We start from the raw sequence: 17,038 nt of genomic DNA, 5'->3' as shown, positions 1-17,038 counted from the left end.
GGAAACCAGTCTGAATGGGTCTGTACCCCCAAGCCAGACTCATGTCCTGTCTTCGAGGCAGAGTGGCCAACTTTCCAGGCTGAGGAATGTCTTTCAAAACACAGCTCTGCAATTACTCACTGAGTGCTTCTCACACACAGACACACACACTTGTTAGAAAGAGACCAGTATGAGTGAAAAGGCCTGCATCTCAAGAGCTGTTTGTTTAGCTTGTGACAGTGGTCATTTTGTGATGTAAAGACAGTGTCCATTAAAATACACAGTAATGGACAATTGGACATTGAGTTTTAATGTGAGGACACAAGGCATGAATGGAATAAATATAAACTTCATCTTTACTATTACAAACATGTGACTGAGTTAATTTTTCTCACCATTTAAATGCCCCTCATGTTACACCTATCCTATATATGACATGCATAGGAAAATAAAAGCTAGCTGAATGAAAATGAGCACCTAGTGCTGTTTTAAGGGCAGTAATGTGGCATTAACTATTGTAACACAAGATGGAGCCCATTGTGCCCAAGTGCAAGCACTGAAGTTAAGGTCGACCACTAGTTAGCTTGCTGGCTAGCTTCATCTCTTTGCATTAATTTACCTGAAGAAAACATTGGATTTAACACAAGTAGTATTGTGGTGCTACTGGTGTGGTACTACTGGTTCCACTAGAGTTCCTGGAGTGAATGGCCAATCTGGAAGGACTCTCACCTGTGTAATGGTGAGTTTATCCACTCAGTGACGCACAGGGAAAAATTGCAGGAAAACCAAAAAAAACATTTGTTACTTTCTTTCACCTGCCATCTTTTGGAAAGACATCTAAATTCGCCCAAAGGTGACCTTTTAAACCAAGCAAGTTGCTGCTCTCAACTATTCACAGGCTTGTCACAACATGTGATCTTCAGACAGAGCAAACACACAACCCTTCTGTGAAGGGGGTAGCGATCATTTTGTGTTCATGAACCACTCAAATGTTTTACAATCGTTCCAATCTTACCCTACATACAGCATGCCCGAGTCAAAATGATTACTGAATATTTCTTTCAAACTCAAATTTTTCACATTCTGAGAGTCCTCTTCTTGCTACAGCCCAGCTCCCACAGTGTCTGAGGCATTGAAACAGAATCTGCTTGGCATGGGTGACAAACACTCACACTTCCAGAGTGACTTGTTTTAATTACTAGCATTCCACTTGAAACACAGACCCACAGTTTCTCGCTCAGGATTTCAACATCATATCAGCTACTGCAGGAAAACAACACTGTTACAGGATTTGGGAGGTTTACCTCACATTACAGATGAGTGTTATATGCGTGACAGCATACAGCCACCTGTGAGGTCCAACACTGATTTGACATCAAACAACTACATAGAGAAAAAGCTCAATATAACTTTAATTGTAGAAAAATAGAACTGTATGCAATAATCTTCCAAAACATACATTTTGCATTTTTAAAACAATAACATTTTAAAGCAGCATGTCATTTTTGGACAGTGTTTTGCCGATGTGTGTTATGTGGCTGTAAACATTATTGTTATGGTAGAATGCAGCAGAATGTCTGTGGTAATTGTGTCTGCAAGTTTATCAAATCACCTCAGGAATCTGCAGCAGTCCCACGCTAATACCACTCTAAACAGTGACCAGTTGTTGTGAGGTCATCTTTAACCCTCCAGTGCTTGACCTTCTCTGGTATGTTTGCATCTGTGAGGGCCCAGGAGGAGCCATGTGCACCCCACTAGTTTCAGGCCACATCAGCGAACACAAACAAAGTTAGCGTATTTAGCTTCCATGCTAAATCAACAGTTCCTCAAAGGGGTCAGGGCTGGGTCACTGGAATGGCAGGAAGCCCTGTGTGTGCCAATGGAGCTTGGGGAAGCTCAGAGAGACGCAGGTCTCCAGTAATAGCCCCGTCATCACAGCCAACAGAGAGAGACGTCGGCCGCAGTTCAGTATTACTGAGGGAGACAGGTTCCTGTTAGTTATGATGTCAGTTGACTTTCTTTTATTACAAACTCTTTTTAAGATATCCAGATGTGCCATGTACTTTAACATGCTGATAAATACCAATACAAATATTTCTTGTTTATCGATTTAAGGAGCATTTTCCCCTGTTTGACTTCACTGTTTAAAACCACCATAAACACCAAGGGTATTTGGGATTGCCTTATTGCTAAATGGTAATGAGGGTATACACACCCTGTGTTAAGCCAAAGGCCAGTGCCTGATATGGAGTTCTAGATAGAAAATACAAGGACTTGGTATAAGGCTGTGCTGATTTATGTGGTTTTCTGACTATGCAAACCCAACTGACTGGAGTCCTGTGAATGAGCACCTTCAAACACATCCATGGGACTGACCTAGTTGAGGCTTCAGCGCTTAATCAGAAGCTGCCACCTGCTGGTGCAAATCATGGCTTTAACACTAATCACATCCCCAGTTAAGCCACTAAAGTCCCTTTCAATAAGACATAATCAAATAATTCTAATAATTCGGTTCTAGGGGGACCATGGTAAAACTATGCTGTGATAATCTGCTGTCAGTCATTATACAAGGACATTCTATTATTCAAATGTACCACATTTCCAATTCAAACAATAACAGCTCAATATGCTATTTCATGGATAGCTTTGGGACAGTAAGTCTGGCCAAGTCTCTCACAAAACCCCCAACACAATGGCACAGCAGCCTCCTAGAGCCAAGCATATCTGAGGGGGTTGAGAGTTTTTGCCCAAGTGTTTCCTAAAAAAAAAAAGACATGCTGTACGCTCAAAAGTGAATACAATGTATTACTTACTTAGGAAGAAAAGCATCACTCGAAACAAAATAACCAATTAAATCCCCAGCTGTAAGGAAGTAGGGTTGGAATAGGTATGGAATAATTGTGTTCCTGTGGCTACACAGGTAGCAGAAAAAATGTATATCTGTACTGCATTCTGAGTCGCCTGGGATAAAATAGTCTGCTAGATGAATGCATGTGTGAGTCCATGTAGTCCAACTGGGCTCTCACCTGAATACCCAAGGACCTCATCCATCACACCCTCCTTTGAGAAACACTTCTGTTATGTGTCACTGAATCATCATAATGAATAATTCATCTATGAGACATGCCACCTCCGAATGGTCTGACTTTTTCATCTGTTCAAATGTATTTCCACTGAAATGAATCTACTGAGCTGTAACCAAGAGAACGTGTAAAAACATAACCGTTACCTCTGACGGCCTGCGTGTTGGAGGTCAGCACAAAGATCTTGATGAGGCTGAAGCAGAGGGGTGAGTAGTCATGCTCCCAGATGACAGCAGGGATGAGCAGCACCTTCCCGTAGCTGGACAACAGCAGGGCTTTGAGCAGCAGGTTGGTCTCCAGCGTCTGGCCCCGCAGCCCCTGAACCAGCCCCAGACAGGCCAGCACTCCACACATGAACACAGCTAACTCTGCAGGTGACAGAGCCACATATATTGCAACGTTGTGCATTTACAAAATACGGGGACTGTGAGTATTTTCTTTGGGTTGCTCTACCTGCCAATGCTGCGATATACTGTAGTTTACCGGTTAAGACCACAGTGGAAAAAGTTTTTTTTTCTAACTGCACTGTCTAATCCTTGCAAATACACAGCCACGTCATATCAATTGGTGAATAAAACAACAAAATGTTTTACACATTGCCGTATAGCTAATATGCAAATTATGTCTTTGGATTCCTGGGTGTGGAATGTCATTTAGAGGTGTGTGTGTGTGTGTGTGGGGATGGTTACCGAGAGCTGCTAGTCCAAACATGCCATAGAAGTCCCATTCTCTGGTGTATCTGATGATGTCAGCTGGGTCGCTGGTCTGCTCGGAGCCCTGCAGCTGGGACCACCTCAGATAAGCCTCACACAGAAGGCAGAACACACAGAGCTTCCAGTGAATCTGATGGGGAAAAAACAAAACAATAAACACTCACACAATAAACACTCACACACAGGTGCTGGGTCATCAGAAAGGGACAAAGCACTTAATTACATGATCATGATGAAACATTCTGGCACTGTACGGACACCTGCTGTTAGTCAAAAGTGTACTACTTTCCCTGATATTAACAATGCTCTCCTTTTTACAATCAACTGGGTGGTGTGTCCATTGGTAGATCCCTACTAACTCAGTGGTGAGTGCATCTCTGCTTTTACATGTGGCCCTAACATGCTGTGCTGAATTGCATCTTTTATTTTTGTAATGTATCCACGGTTATACTAGTTAAACTTAAACAGTGATTGCTGCTGCTTGTATGGCTTATAATCTCATGTTTATTTTCTCTGACCAAGTGTAGCATGCCGTCTGTAATTTCCATACAAAGTGTAAGACCTTTTAATGAAATAAATGTTCCGTACATTGAACATGAAACATGAAAACCATCCATAACAGACTTTTTTCATTAGGGTATTCACTGGTACAATAAAAAGTGCAATTATTTTTCCAGTAATAGTGGTCCGTTATTTATTTTTTGATTGATTAGTTCTGGGAAGCAGCCTACATAACTTGACTTTCACAAAATCTCCCCTGTAGTAAGCAGCATGCTGTGATTGGGAACTTCTAAGAAAAGGTAATTTAGTAGATTTTTAGTGTATATAACAAATTAAACACTTTAATGGCAAGCCACTACAGCCATCAGGGGGGGGAAATAATTCTATAGATTATAGAGTATTTATTGTTGCTATACAAGCAAGCTTCTAAAATAGGGATTTTTTACTTAATTAATATTGTTGGAAGTGAATTTGTTGTGGAATCATAACAACCTTGAAGAGGTGTAAAGGTGATTTGTAGGCTACTCATTTTCACTGAATATTTTTTTGTACTAATTGGCATGTCAAAAGGTGAACATCCATAAGTGGTGTACTTTGCAACCTTACACAGGCCATACTGACTGAAGGAATAAAAGTGTCTTGAGCAGTGGCGTTTTTACATAAGGGGCACGTGGGTAACTGCCCCACCAGATCCAGATGGCGCTGCTGTGCAGAAAGCTCAATACACCTGTGCTTTGTGGCAAAATATATCTTATTTTATTTAATATGCAAAGTACCGTGAATGTGTGTGTGAATAAACTTGACTCATAAGCATTATAGTCCTGTTTTGGAGAAATTTGATTTGTGCGTGTTTCTGTCTGTGTGCTTGCACTTTGAAATGCTGCTCTCTGCTGTCCCTCTCTGCTCTGTGGGGCAGTGCGCAAGGTTAAGTCTGTTGCCATGGAAACACCAATGAGCGTGAATGACACAGGCCAAAGTTTACATTGGGAGGTGGGGCAGTTTTAAATGTGCCCCACGTAATCTGCCTAGCAACTCAAAAATTGCGAAAACCGAGAGAACTGTACTCTGTGACGAAGGGGAAAAAACATACTGTCAGATCATAAATCAGACAGATCAATGCCAATAACGTTACTGCTAGTTAGCTATCGCTAGTTTTCGAGTATTTTTTAAGTGTTTTAATTCAGCCTACAATGAACAATGTAGACTATTTGTTGAGGGTGCAATTGAGTACATTGTCGTTGTAACAGACTGTCAGGACTGCAGAAATTATCATTGGTGCCAACCTGCCCCCCATTGAAGACCTGTTCACCTCCAGAGTCAGGAAACGGGCAGGAAAAATCACTGCAGACCCCTCTCACCCTGGACACAACATGTTCCAACTACTCCCCTCTGGTAGACGCTACAGATCTCTGTTCACAAAAACCTCCAGACACAAAAACAGTTTCTTCCCTCTAGCTGTCTCTCTTCTAAACAGCTAACCCTCTGTGGCACTGTGAAAAATAACCAATGTACAATTACCCCCGCAACCATATTTATTTATTTCACCCTTACTGTATAACCGTCATTCTCATACGGTAGTATTTATTTATTCCTGCTCTTCCTGGACTCTCCACTTTGCACTAAAATATATACTCCTTGTATATACTTTTTTAGACATCTTGGACTGTTGACCATTGCACTGTTGTATTGTTTTGCACTGTTGTATTGTTTTGTGTTGTGATGTATATTTTGTGTAATATGTGTTAGCACACTGAGAGCCACGGCACCAAGACAAATTCCTTGTTTGTGCAAACTTACTTGACCAATAAAACCTGATTCTGATACTGATTCTGAAGAGCTTATAATAATCAGCTACCCCTATTTTTCAGGCTACAATCGCCACTGGTCGTGAAATGTTTTCGGGTGAAATTTGACAGCAACAACTACATATTTTGCAAACTTTTGACAAACCATATTATAGTGTGAGTGATCGTGCAGCCAAATTAAGTGCTTTATCGTGCCCGAATGTACGGAAAGTCTAAATCGAACTCAACGAAAGTCAACTCAACTTTACCTTACTCTTTCCACTGCTAACATTGTCTGAAGCAGCTAAATCCTGTGCAGACTTTTGAGTAAGAACTATCACACATGTGGGATGGAAACATCTGAAGAATACTTACATTGATCTCTGTGTTGTACAATATGTGCCTGAATGCTTGAATTTTGCATAAGATGGCATCAATCAGAATAATGACAGGATCATACTCAATGTATTTGTCCACTGGCTTTTTACACGAATCCTAAAAACACATGAAATAGGTTGTTATAGTCTTCACTTCAACCGAATGAGAACACACTACAGTATTGCCTATTTTCTCCTTATGAGCATCACAAACTTATTTTGTTCCTCATGTGGAGACATTATATTAGGCTACAGCTAGCTAGCAGGTAACATCTATAGCATATCAAAAGCAACATCAGTGTGTTAGCAGCCCATACAGCTCATGTTCAAGTTTTCCTTACACATATCGTTATTTTCAAAATCCCGTTGCTATAATCACGATGGAGCTCGTTCGCCTCTTCATTGCACTCTATACACCTGAATGCAGCCTTAGGCATTCTCCACTGTCAAAATGTAAGCGTTGTGTGTGGTTCTCTACCGGCGTAAGCTACAGACGTCCGACTTCCTGGAGTTATGTCAGAGAGGGGCTTTCGCAGACACTGGTTGGGAGATGTAGTCTCTGCAGTTGCAGTCCGTAATTTGCTCTCTGTCATTTAACCGGAGGGGATTGAAGCCAAGAAACTACATTACCAAAGCTTCAGTGCTGCTCACCTGCACTCATTAAACACAACATGGCACCTGCTGGCCGGGGTGTTGTGGTAGCGCTCTCACTGCTGTATTTATGCCGATCAATTTTTTCCACTGAATACTTTTCTACCCTCACTTTCTTCAACAGTGAACTTCACAAGCATGGATGTAGCTCTCCGCTGGAGTGGGAGGAGTACGCATCCGACTGTGGTGAGTTCTTTAGTACAAATTTGCCACGTCCTCTTCACGTTGTAATGTACAGGCTACTACTAGCTAGCTATCAAGCTCTTCCGCATTATCGTTTGACAAGACGCCGTTCAAACAGGAATTGAGCTATCTCGCTAACTAACCCTAAGGCTGGTGTCGAAATGACATGTTTCCGAAATGATAGCTGCATACGGTAAAATATTCACAGAGATGTAATTTTAGTTCAAAAGACACCATGTCCAAGGCTTATCATTAGCTAGCTACCCAATCTCCTAGTCAATGAGCGTATGCTCTGGAATAGCTCACTTTAAACGTCAATAGTTGACGGTCAATGGACGGAGTTCAGCACGAGCTCATTGAACCATGCATGCATGCATTCATGAATGAATGAATGAATACATTTACAAGTTCAATCTCAACTATGCGTGGCCTCTGCAAGACGTGTGATTTATTGCTCCTTACATTCATAGACGGAAAACGATGTGTAGAACATGTCCATAGCCTTTTAATCGTGACTTCTGGTTTGACTATTCCTTATTAGAGTCCTCTATCCTCCAACTGGAAGATCCAGATTGCGAGGATGGAAGCAACCCAGCATGCGAGTCAGTCTTCTCCCTAAACGCAGAGAAGATTTTGGTCAGTCTAAGCACATGCACATAAAAGTCCCAAGCTTGCAAAGTAAGTGAATAATATGTGGCATTCATTATCTATTATATTTCCACTAAAACAGAGCCAGGCAAAGTTGTTCATTGAGCAGAAGAGGTTTCCATTTGCAGTAGACAGTCAAGACACAAATGAGGAGCTTGGTATGCTGTGTTTATATTTATTTTATATCTAAAAGCCAAAGAGAGATTTTCTGTCTTTGAAGAGTTTTTCTGTCTTTTCAGCCATAGGTTATGTACTCATTGGCAATGGACTTTATGACGAAGCCATCAAGCATTTCTCTGTGTTGCTGCAGGTTGGTGGCATAAGTGCTGTTGGCCTTTTATACGATGTATAACATCGCATGTCTTATTCATTTGAATCAATAGCTGCCCCTTACCAATTTTTTTTTTGATTTTTTTTTGTAGGGCGACCCTGAACTGGTCAGTGCTATCTATGGCCGTGGAATTGCTTATGGCAAAAAGAGCCTGCAGGTAATTGTGGCTCAAGAGGATTGCACACTGTCCAAGTGTTAAAGAAGGCATATTGTGTGAGGATGGGACTGTCCATGACACCTGATAATTATCTCTGCTGACATTTTCCCTGCCTTATAACTTGGGGGATACAGCCTGTGGACAGCATTTGCTATATGTGTTGTTTTGCTTATAATAGTGCGAATGAGTGAGTGAGATGTGGATGATCCAAGGAAAGCCTTTATGCACTACATTTTATTTTCTTATGCATCTTTTGTCCTGTCGATCGTTTCTCCTTCCTCCCGTCACCCCCTTACCTCCGTCTGAAGGACATCAAGAATGCAGAGCTGGCACTCTATGAGCTGAGCAGAGTAATTGCACTGGAACCCAACAGCCCAGAGGTGTATGAGCAGCGGGCAGAGGTGAGAGCACTAAAGGCTTCACATCAAGCACTCCTCTTGACAGACAATGAAGGGACACTTGGTCTGTCAGCTTCATAATGGAAATAAAAATCCAACATGTGTCCATTTTAAGAGGACAGAATTTACTGTGCCATTGTGAAGTCCCTGATGGCTTTGGGTGGTTGTAAATAGTTGTCTTGGCATCTGATGTCTCTCCAGATCCTGTCTCCTCTGGGAAGGATCAGCGAGGCTCTGAGCGATCTCTCTAAAGCCATCCAGCTGCACCCCTCAGCTCGCCTCTACAGACACAGAGGAACGCTGCTCTTCATATCGGAGGTGAGTGTTGTTCAAGGTCTGGGCATTCTGCCTCCATTTCCTGCTGACAGAGGAGCTTTGTTGCACACTTAATATTTATATATATTTTATGCTATTCCTACCGTTTTTTGGATATGCAATATGCAATGTGTTATATGTTGTTGTTGTGTTATATGTTGTCCCTCGTCGCACCAACAGGAGAAGCACTCCAAATTTAGTTGTATGTAAATACAATGACAATAAAGGCTTTTCTATTCTACTCTATTCTATCACATTTACTCCGGGGATACTGCATTAGTTCTGTTTGTGTCGCTTATCTGTTGTATAGAGCGTAGGCCTCATTTTAGTGTTGCACATGCATTACATCAGGGACACACTTCTAAATCAAGCATATTATCACCAATTTAAGGTTTACTGCAACTGTCACCTTTAATCTGTACCATGACATACCATCGAAATGTTAAAGTATTAGGTTGATATTCTCTGTTTTTCTGAATGGGAGCTAAAGTATGAACACGTGGGTGCTCTCCCTGTTTTACCTGTGAGCATTTTTATAATGCACTCTTCCATTCCTCATCTATTTCCTCCAACAGTTCCTCTATCTTTTGTTCTCTTGAAAGGTCCATGTTTGCTACAAATAAACTGCAGTCTAGGGCTGGTTGAGCCTGTCTGTCTAGATGTTAATGGTGCTTTAATGGTACTTTTGTCATGTATCAGGTAAAAGTAATTTCTGATCAGAATGCTGCCTGGTGTAATTTGAATATTTTGACGTAAATGTTGGCATGTAATATCAATAGGAATAAAAGACTAAAATTAAAGTATAGATCTTTTGAGTGGATCAGTGGTTTTGAATTTTTTTTTTGTCAGTATCCAATTTCTGGGGGGGTAGACTTCATGTCATAACATGAAAAATGTTCATTGCTATTAAGTAACTGGACTAAATAGAGAGGACTTTTACTTTCACTTTTTTCTAAAGTACATTTTAGCACATCAACGTCCCTTTTAAAGAAGAAGTTGTGAATTCCTGGTATTCTAAAATTGGCGTTTGTGTGTTTTTTTTTTTTTCTTCCTCCTGTGTACTTTAATGTTATTTGCACCATAAGGGATTTTAAATGTTTTTTTTTTTGTGTGTGATCTTAAACCCTATTTCCATGTAGGACTATGTTGCTGCCATGGAGGACTTTCAGCAGTCATTAGAGCTGAAAAAGAACCAGCCAATCGCTATGCTCTACAAGGGTCTCACATTCTTCCACAGAGGAATGCTCAAGGTAAGATTGGGATGGCAGAGGAATGCATTCTCTGATCAGTGTGATGCATTATAGTGTCGGCTAATATGGAAATAAATAACTAAAACTGACTTGTTGTCTTTATAGGAGGCCATAGACACTTTCAAGGAGGCTCTGAAGTTAAAATCGGACTTCATTGATGCATACAAAAGTCTTGGACAAGCTTATAGGTATGTTGCTGTTTATGTTAGACACTGAATGGCCTTATCAGTTCCATAAATACACCCGCGTCTTATGTTCATTTTGCTGTTTGTTTATTTTTATTGATTAATTAATTTGTTTTTGTCCGAAGGGAACTTGGGGAGTTTGAGCTAGCCATGGAGAGCTTTCAGAAGGCCTTACTGCTGAATCAGAACCACATCCAGTCGCTGCAGCTCCGAGGGATGATGCTGTACCACCATGGCAGCCTTCAGGAAGCCATTGGCAACTTCAAGGCAAGCTGCTTCGGTCTGGAGTTTTTCTTTCTTCTCAGAAAAGTAATAAGTAAAAGATAGAGGTTTCTCAGCTGTAACCATCATGCACCACACGGTTATTTGGTTCAGTTTTAGCTGGTTTCGCTTTCGGACGGGAATTGTTGGGCCAGAAGATGAAGGAGAATGGAGAGTAATATTTCAAGAGCGTGATCAGCCATCCCCCCCCTTCCTGTATCTCTGTGGCTGCTGTCTCTCTGTGGTAGTGACTCATTCTGCTAACTCCAAGGCCTCTGCCTATTCATGTGCTGTTGACAAAGCCAGCGGTGATACTTTTGTGGCATTAGGCTGCCAATCCAGCTGATATGTCATGATTCCCCAGCCCTTTGGGTGGCTGCGCATGCTCATTTTAGCTGATGATGATGTTGATTCATCCCTCAAAAGCCTTCAGCCTCAGGCCTGCACTGCAGTTGGCTGAAGACGGAAATATATTTAGTTCCTGTTTGTGTATTTTCAGGTCTTACTGGCAAAATCTGTAATCTGAAGCTCGTCGTTGCTACACAACTTTAGTATACAAAGAGATTAAACTGCAAAAGAGATCAACGCGAGCCGTAGACGAGGCCATCATCATGTGAAATCTCATTGGTTGTATTGCTCATTCTGTTTTACAGCACTGTCTGCAGCTGGAACCTTACAATGAAGTGTGCCAATACATGAAGGGCCTGAGCCATGTGGCCATGGGCCAGTTTTATGAAGGAATCAAGGCCCAGACCAAAGTCATGCTTAATGACCCGCTGCTGGGCCAGAAGGCGAGCTCGGAATATCTCAAAGTTAAATACCTCAGAGGTGAGGCAGCGTCCATACATACCACCACAAGCACGTTCCCAGACATCTGTTGATGTTATACCGTCTGCTCGAAAATGAGTCTCTGCCAGGTGGGTGTCCTCATGTCTCCTCTCTGTTTCGTTTTTTTTTTTTCTCTCTCTCTCTTCACACTTGTGGACGGGGATTAGAATACTCTCGCTACTTGCACTCTCATCTGGACATATCTGTGTCGGAATATAACGTGGATCAGGATCTTCCAGGAAACTTCAAAAACCACTGGGCCAAAAACCTGCCTTTCCTTATAGAGGAATATGAGGAACAGCCAGGCCTCCAGCCTCATATAAAGTAAGTGAGATACAGACATCATAGTATGTGTGTGTGTGCCTATTTTTAAAAGTATCTGGACATGGAATGTATTATCTCCACCTTCACTTAAGGGGTATGTGAACAATTAATGGATATTGACTTGTAAAATGTCTGTGTTCTGTTCCCAAAGAATTTTGGCTATTTTGAAATGAAAATATAGTGACACACCAAACTTTTGGATATCAAAATCAAGTTCATCTACTCCTTCTATTATTGTCTTCAGGGATGTTCTACCTCAGAACTTTGAGAGCTACAACACTGAAGTTCAGAAACTTATATGCACTGCGGATCACCTCGGTGCTCTTATGCAGTACAATACGTCAGGGTTCCTCCCCAATCGTAGAATACACAGAGGTGGGTCTTCTCTTATCCTCTCCTCTCCTCCACTCTCCTCTTCTGTTCTCGTCTCGTCTCGTCTCTACTGCTTATTGCCAAATGGTATTACTCCCCTTGAAACTGGCGGAAAGAGTACCCCATCTTGGTCCTCTTTCCTGTGTTTTAAATGTGCCACTGTAAACTATTTAAGGATTGTTAGTCATCCCTGACTGATAAACTGAAAGCGACTGTTTTAAACTTCATTTTTAACTCCATAGTAGCTATCCGTGTGTGTGTATGTGTGTGTATTAGCTCCTGGAACAAGGTTTGTCTGACTTTGTCTTGATTTTCATATTGTTTATACATTAACTTTACCATTACGAGTGCAACAGAAATCAACCAAACCCCAGCAATATCTTAATCGCGTGTGTGTGTCTGTGTCTGTGTCGTCTGTGTCTGTGTGTGTGTGTGTGTGTGTCTCTTCGAACCCTCAGCTATGGGGATGGCCACCATAGAGGTGATGCAGGCCATGCAGCGGACCTGGAGCAACTCCAAGGTGCGCGTGAATGGCAAGACCAGACAGATGCAGTGGAGGGACATGTTTGACATAGCAGTCAAGTGGAGGAGGTGAGGCACTCTCTCTCTCTCTCTCATGAGGGGCTCAGATGAAGAAGGTCAAGAGGTCAACTTCAGTGTTGAATCATGAATGTTGAAAAGTGCATTGAGTGGTGTTTCTGCTTACTGATCCTACCATGTGGTCACATTAAACTAAATTAAATGCACTAAATGGCAAGTGCTCTTATATACTAGCTTGTAAATCGGTTTATACCAGACAGGCTCTTTGAATGAAAATGCAGGCTGAATGACACAAGTCATAAAACCCCCAAAAGAGCTACAGACCTGCCCTCATTTCCAGAGCTTTGAGAGGATGATTTGTGTGTTCTGCAGGATTGCAGATCCGGACCAGCCAGTTCTGTGGTTGGACCAGATGCCAGCACGAAGTCTCAGCAGAGGCTTTAACAATCACATTAATCTCATCAGGTCTGCCAAAACTCTTGAGTGTCTCTCTGAAAGCATTGTTCCAACTTTTGGTCAAATGCAAAAACTTGTATTTTTATTTGTTACAGGGGACAGATTATAAACATACGATATTTGGGATACTTTGACAACATACTGAAATTTATCAAAGAGCGAATACTTGTTTACCACGGGTAAGTGTTCATAGCTGTCTAGCATTATTTGTTTAAGTGTGGAACATAGAAGGAGTGTTTCACGTTAAACAAAAACGATCCATTTTATCGATAGAGCATATAACCCAAGAGGTCTAGTGGAAGTCAGACAAGCACTGGAGAATGTTAATAAGGTTGAAGACCTTCTCCCCATAATGAAGGTAAAAAAAACATAGGGGAGACCCAATTGCTCACATTTGAATCTTGTGTTCAACTGATTACATTTTACCAATACTGTTGTGTCTGTTTACCAATACTGTTGGGCCTGTTGTTCACATTCTTGTAGTGACTCTGACGTGTATGCGGTTCTTTTTTTAAAGCAGTTTAACAGTAAAACAAGGGATGGCTTCACTGTCAACTCCAAGGTGCCCAGCTTAAAGGATCCTGGCAAAGAGTATGACGGCTTCACCATCACCATCACTGGTGACAGGTTAGAACACTCACCATTTCATATCCGGTTCCCAACAGCGTGTGGTTTTTGAGACCTCAGAAGGTGCCGGAATAACAGGGTGTAACCCTGGTGTTGGACTGTCAGTTTGTTATTCACCACAGATCTTATCTCTAGTTCAGTTAGTTTTACTCACAGCTTAAGTCGTTGCCACACATGTCTTTCACATGGCTTAGGAAGCTGAAAACTATTTCAGTCCATTTGGGTATTTGGTAGATCAACAGTGGCACTTAATCCCATTGGCACTGTGTCATCTGCAAGTACTTATCCCCTCGCCTAACAACCAGGGACAAGTCAAAATCCCAAAGAATGAGGTGTGACCTGCCTTTCCTGTCTAATATGAGACAGCGGAACAAAACCACAATGTACAAGTGAAAGATGGAGACACACACACACATATATTGGTATATTGCCTGTGCTCCTGTTGTCTGAGAAACTGATAGACAAGAGTAATGTTGCCTCAGAGGCAAAGGGTGTTCCGAGCTCCTCTCAAACTAAGCCTCCAGTTCTCCACCTCGTTGACTGTTTGTTTAAAGCTTGCTCTCTGGTATTCAGTCAGTTTCCGAGTGTTCTGGAGCATTCTTAAAAAGCTGGCTGGTGTTGGTATTTTGTAACAGACATTCTGGGTGAAACTAGTGTCTGATGTACTGAACTTCCCTCGACCCCGTCCTCTCAGTGCCATCATTTGAATGTACCTATTCTCTTGTCATGGTGCCCAGAGGAAACTTGATCTTTACAATGCAAGAAAATCAAATGGCTGGAGGAGAAGTGGCTACATTGTGAAGGTGTGTGTGTGGGTGTGTGTGTGGGTGTGTGTCTGTGTGTGTGTCTGTGTGTGTGTGTGTGTGTGTGTGTGTGTGTAGGGTGGGGAACATGCTGTTCTCAGTGGAGACACAGACCACAGAGGAACGGACCCAGCACTACCAGTCAGAGATCGAATCCATTTACAAAGACCTGACAGCCAAGGGCAAGGCCCTGATGTTATCCACTGAGCTGGGGGTATGTTTCTCTGTCCGTCTGTCCATACATATATTACTTTCATCACCATCACAACCTTGCCGTTAGCTTTGTAGTGTTTTATGTTTCCATAAAAGGATTCATTTCTTAGTTCCCAAAAGGTAGTAGCACTGACAATGGGAGCTTTTTATCCCCATATAAAGGCCCACGACAAGAGCAACTATCTGGTTGTACTTTTCTTTTGAACTCCGTTTTGTTCTCTCAGGATGCAGATGCTGTTTGTAATTTAATAATCTCCCTGGTGTACTACTTCTGCAACCTGATGCCACTCTCCAGAGGCTCCAGGTACAATATCCCCCAGTCGTCTGGCTGTCTCAAACACATTTTGTTTTTGAAAAAATTTGTATTTTAATGATATATTTTTATTTAAACAATTGCTCAGAAATCTGAATCTTTAGCCTTGTTTAAATCTATGACTTTCATGGTACTAAGCCTGTAGAAATAAGAGAACCTTTTGTATATTTCTGCTCTTGTTAAGTGTGGTGGCATACTCGGTTGTCATGGGTGCACTAATGGCCAGTGGTAAGGAGGTGATTGGTCGGATTCCTCCTGGAAAGGTAAAACAATTGAAACAAATATCAGCATAATGGACCCAACAACACAATTTACTGAAATGAAATCATCTTTCACTGCAGTCAAAAAGTTAGTCCCATCAAATGCTTAAAACTAAAGGTCATTCTGAATATGCATGGGCTTGTTTGTGTGTCTTTTTCAGCATTCTGTATGGATATGCTTGCTGTACCTATGTTTTTGATCTCTCTTTCTCTTGCTGTTAAACAGCTGGTGGATTTTGAAGCCATGACGACGCCAAGTCCTGACCGCTTCAGTAAAACAGCTAAGAGTTGGATGAGCCTAAAGGGGTTAGTTTGGTTTCCTGTGTCAAAATGACCAAATGTGAACTTCCTCTGTTCTTGTTTGAGACTGTAACCTTTTTCTTTGGCCTTTCCTTCCCAGCTTGCCAGGGTGGTACCAGAGTCTTCCTTCAGTGGCTGAGTCATTTCCCACGACAAGAACCATGATTGAGGTCCTGAACACAGATGCGTCAACACACTGTCCGAAGAAGTCCTAAAAACTGTCTCCCGGCATGAATAAAAAAGGGGCTGTCTTCTCTTCCACCCTCTCTGCTCATAGACTCACGCGGGACCTTCTCTATGATGCACAACTCAAAATGGAGAGACACATTGTTTGTTAATTGTTGATTGTATGAAAAATTGAAGTTATTGAATGTCAGTTTGAGTGTGGCGCTCCCGTGTATTTGAACCATTAGAACTTGTCTTTAAAGAAATGTCAAAGTTTTAACTTTTCATGGTTAAAGATTGTATCAGCTGAGTATGCGACAGGAAAAAACAATTGCCCCTAATTATCAGTCATTAAAAACTAAGAGCAGATCAGAGCACAATGTAGGAAAAAAGTGTTTGGTATATAAGGATGGGTGTCTCTACATTTTGTGACTTGTTTTAATCAGGTTTGTATTGCCTATAAGCAGAGAAGGTGATGGGGAGACTCAATAGAAACAGTCCTTCAGGGATTTTAAAGTTCTCCCAGAAATACTTGAACATTCTACAACAAGCAATCTCTTTTACTTATTATTTTTCTCAAGGTTGAAAGGTAACAGTTACTTAATGTCATTGTTGGGGATTATCAAACGTTTCCATCAGACAATCATTCTCATTCTCATTCTCATTTTAAAGCACACTTGATCCTTCCATGTTGGAAGCTTGCTGAGGTTAGCTGTAGCAACATAGATGGACATTGGGATGATCTTAAAACATGTGAATTGGCCCTTACTGTGAATTAAATGACCTTTGAGTGGGCCCAGAAGGCTGAAACTCAAGTTAAATGATTATTGTTACGTTTCCCAGAAAACCACTGTTTTAGTAATTTGACTTTTCCATATCAAGAATTGCTGTATGGTGATGGTTTGTTTTTGTTTTTATTTCATTTTGCACTGGGTGAAGGATTATTAAAAAGCGAAAAAATTCTACCATCCCTGTCCCTAACATCATGAGCATACAGACATCCACGAAACCACTCCATAAG

General features: G+C 41.5%; 2 protein-coding genes across 3 annotated transcripts; one reads left to right on the top strand and one right to left on the bottom strand.

Annotated features, from left to right (window-relative positions):
• Nucleotides 1–1,417: 1,417 nt before the first annotated feature.
• Nucleotides 1,418–6,907, bottom strand: arv1 (ARV1 homolog, fatty acid homeostasis modulator). The gene is made up of 5 exons (XM_080860840.1): nt 6,779–6,907; nt 6,436–6,555; nt 3,752–3,905; nt 3,209–3,430; nt 1,418–1,953 (listed from the first exon to the last, which is right to left on the bottom strand). Exons 1-5 carry the CDS (start codon nt 6,872–6,874, stop codon nt 1,826–1,828), a joined length of 720 nt encoding a protein of 239 aa, XP_080716966.1. The 5' UTR covers nt 6,875–6,907; the 3' UTR covers nt 1,418–1,825.
• Nucleotides 6,908–7,085: 178 nt separating this feature from the next.
• On the top strand, nt 7,086–16,989 carry ttc13 (tetratricopeptide repeat domain 13; the record flags this gene model as incomplete). 2 transcript variants are annotated; one of them, XM_080857622.1, is made up of 23 exons in its annotated part: nt 7,086–7,274; nt 7,813–7,907; nt 8,002–8,077; nt 8,159–8,229; nt 8,342–8,407; nt 8,716–8,808; nt 9,007–9,123; nt 10,260–10,370; nt 10,476–10,558; nt 10,681–10,822; nt 11,470–11,644; nt 11,812–11,968; nt 12,213–12,343; nt 12,799–12,931; nt 13,253–13,345; nt 13,432–13,515; nt 13,610–13,694; nt 13,854–13,963; nt 14,845–14,980; nt 15,204–15,283; nt 15,477–15,555; nt 15,779–15,858; nt 15,953–16,989. In XM_080857622.1, 23 exons carry the CDS (start codon nt 7,109–7,111, stop codon nt 16,065–16,067), a joined length of 2,478 nt encoding a protein of 825 aa, XP_080713748.1. In that variant the 3' UTR covers nt 16,068–16,989. The 2 variants fall into 2 exon arrangements, with proteins under 2 accessions (XP_080713748.1, XP_080713747.1); XM_080857621.1 differs by having other exon boundaries at nt 7,109–7,274; nt 13,857–13,963.
• Between the last annotated feature and the right edge of the window lie 49 nt (nt 16,990–17,038).

This window comes from Sprattus sprattus, assembly GCF_963457725.1.
Source record: "Sprattus sprattus genome assembly, chromosome: 2".
Lineage (NCBI taxonomy): Eukaryota > Metazoa > Chordata > Actinopteri > Clupeiformes > Clupeidae > Sprattus > Sprattus sprattus.
This window is presented reverse-complemented; position numbering and strand designations above follow the sequence as displayed.

Coding starts and splice junctions, on each gene's coding strand:
- arv1 (XM_080860840.1), bottom strand. CDS start 6,874: ATGCCTAAGGCTGCATTCAGGTGTATAGAGTGCAATGAAGAGGCGAAC. Junction 3,906..6,435: donor TGTACAACACAGAGATCAAT/GTAAGTATTCTT, acceptor TTTCCCCATCAG/ATTCACTGGAAGCTCTGTGT. Junction 3,431..3,751: donor GTTTGGACTAGCAGCTCTCG/GTAACCATCCCC, acceptor TGTCACCTGCAG/AGTTAGCTGTGTTCATGTGT.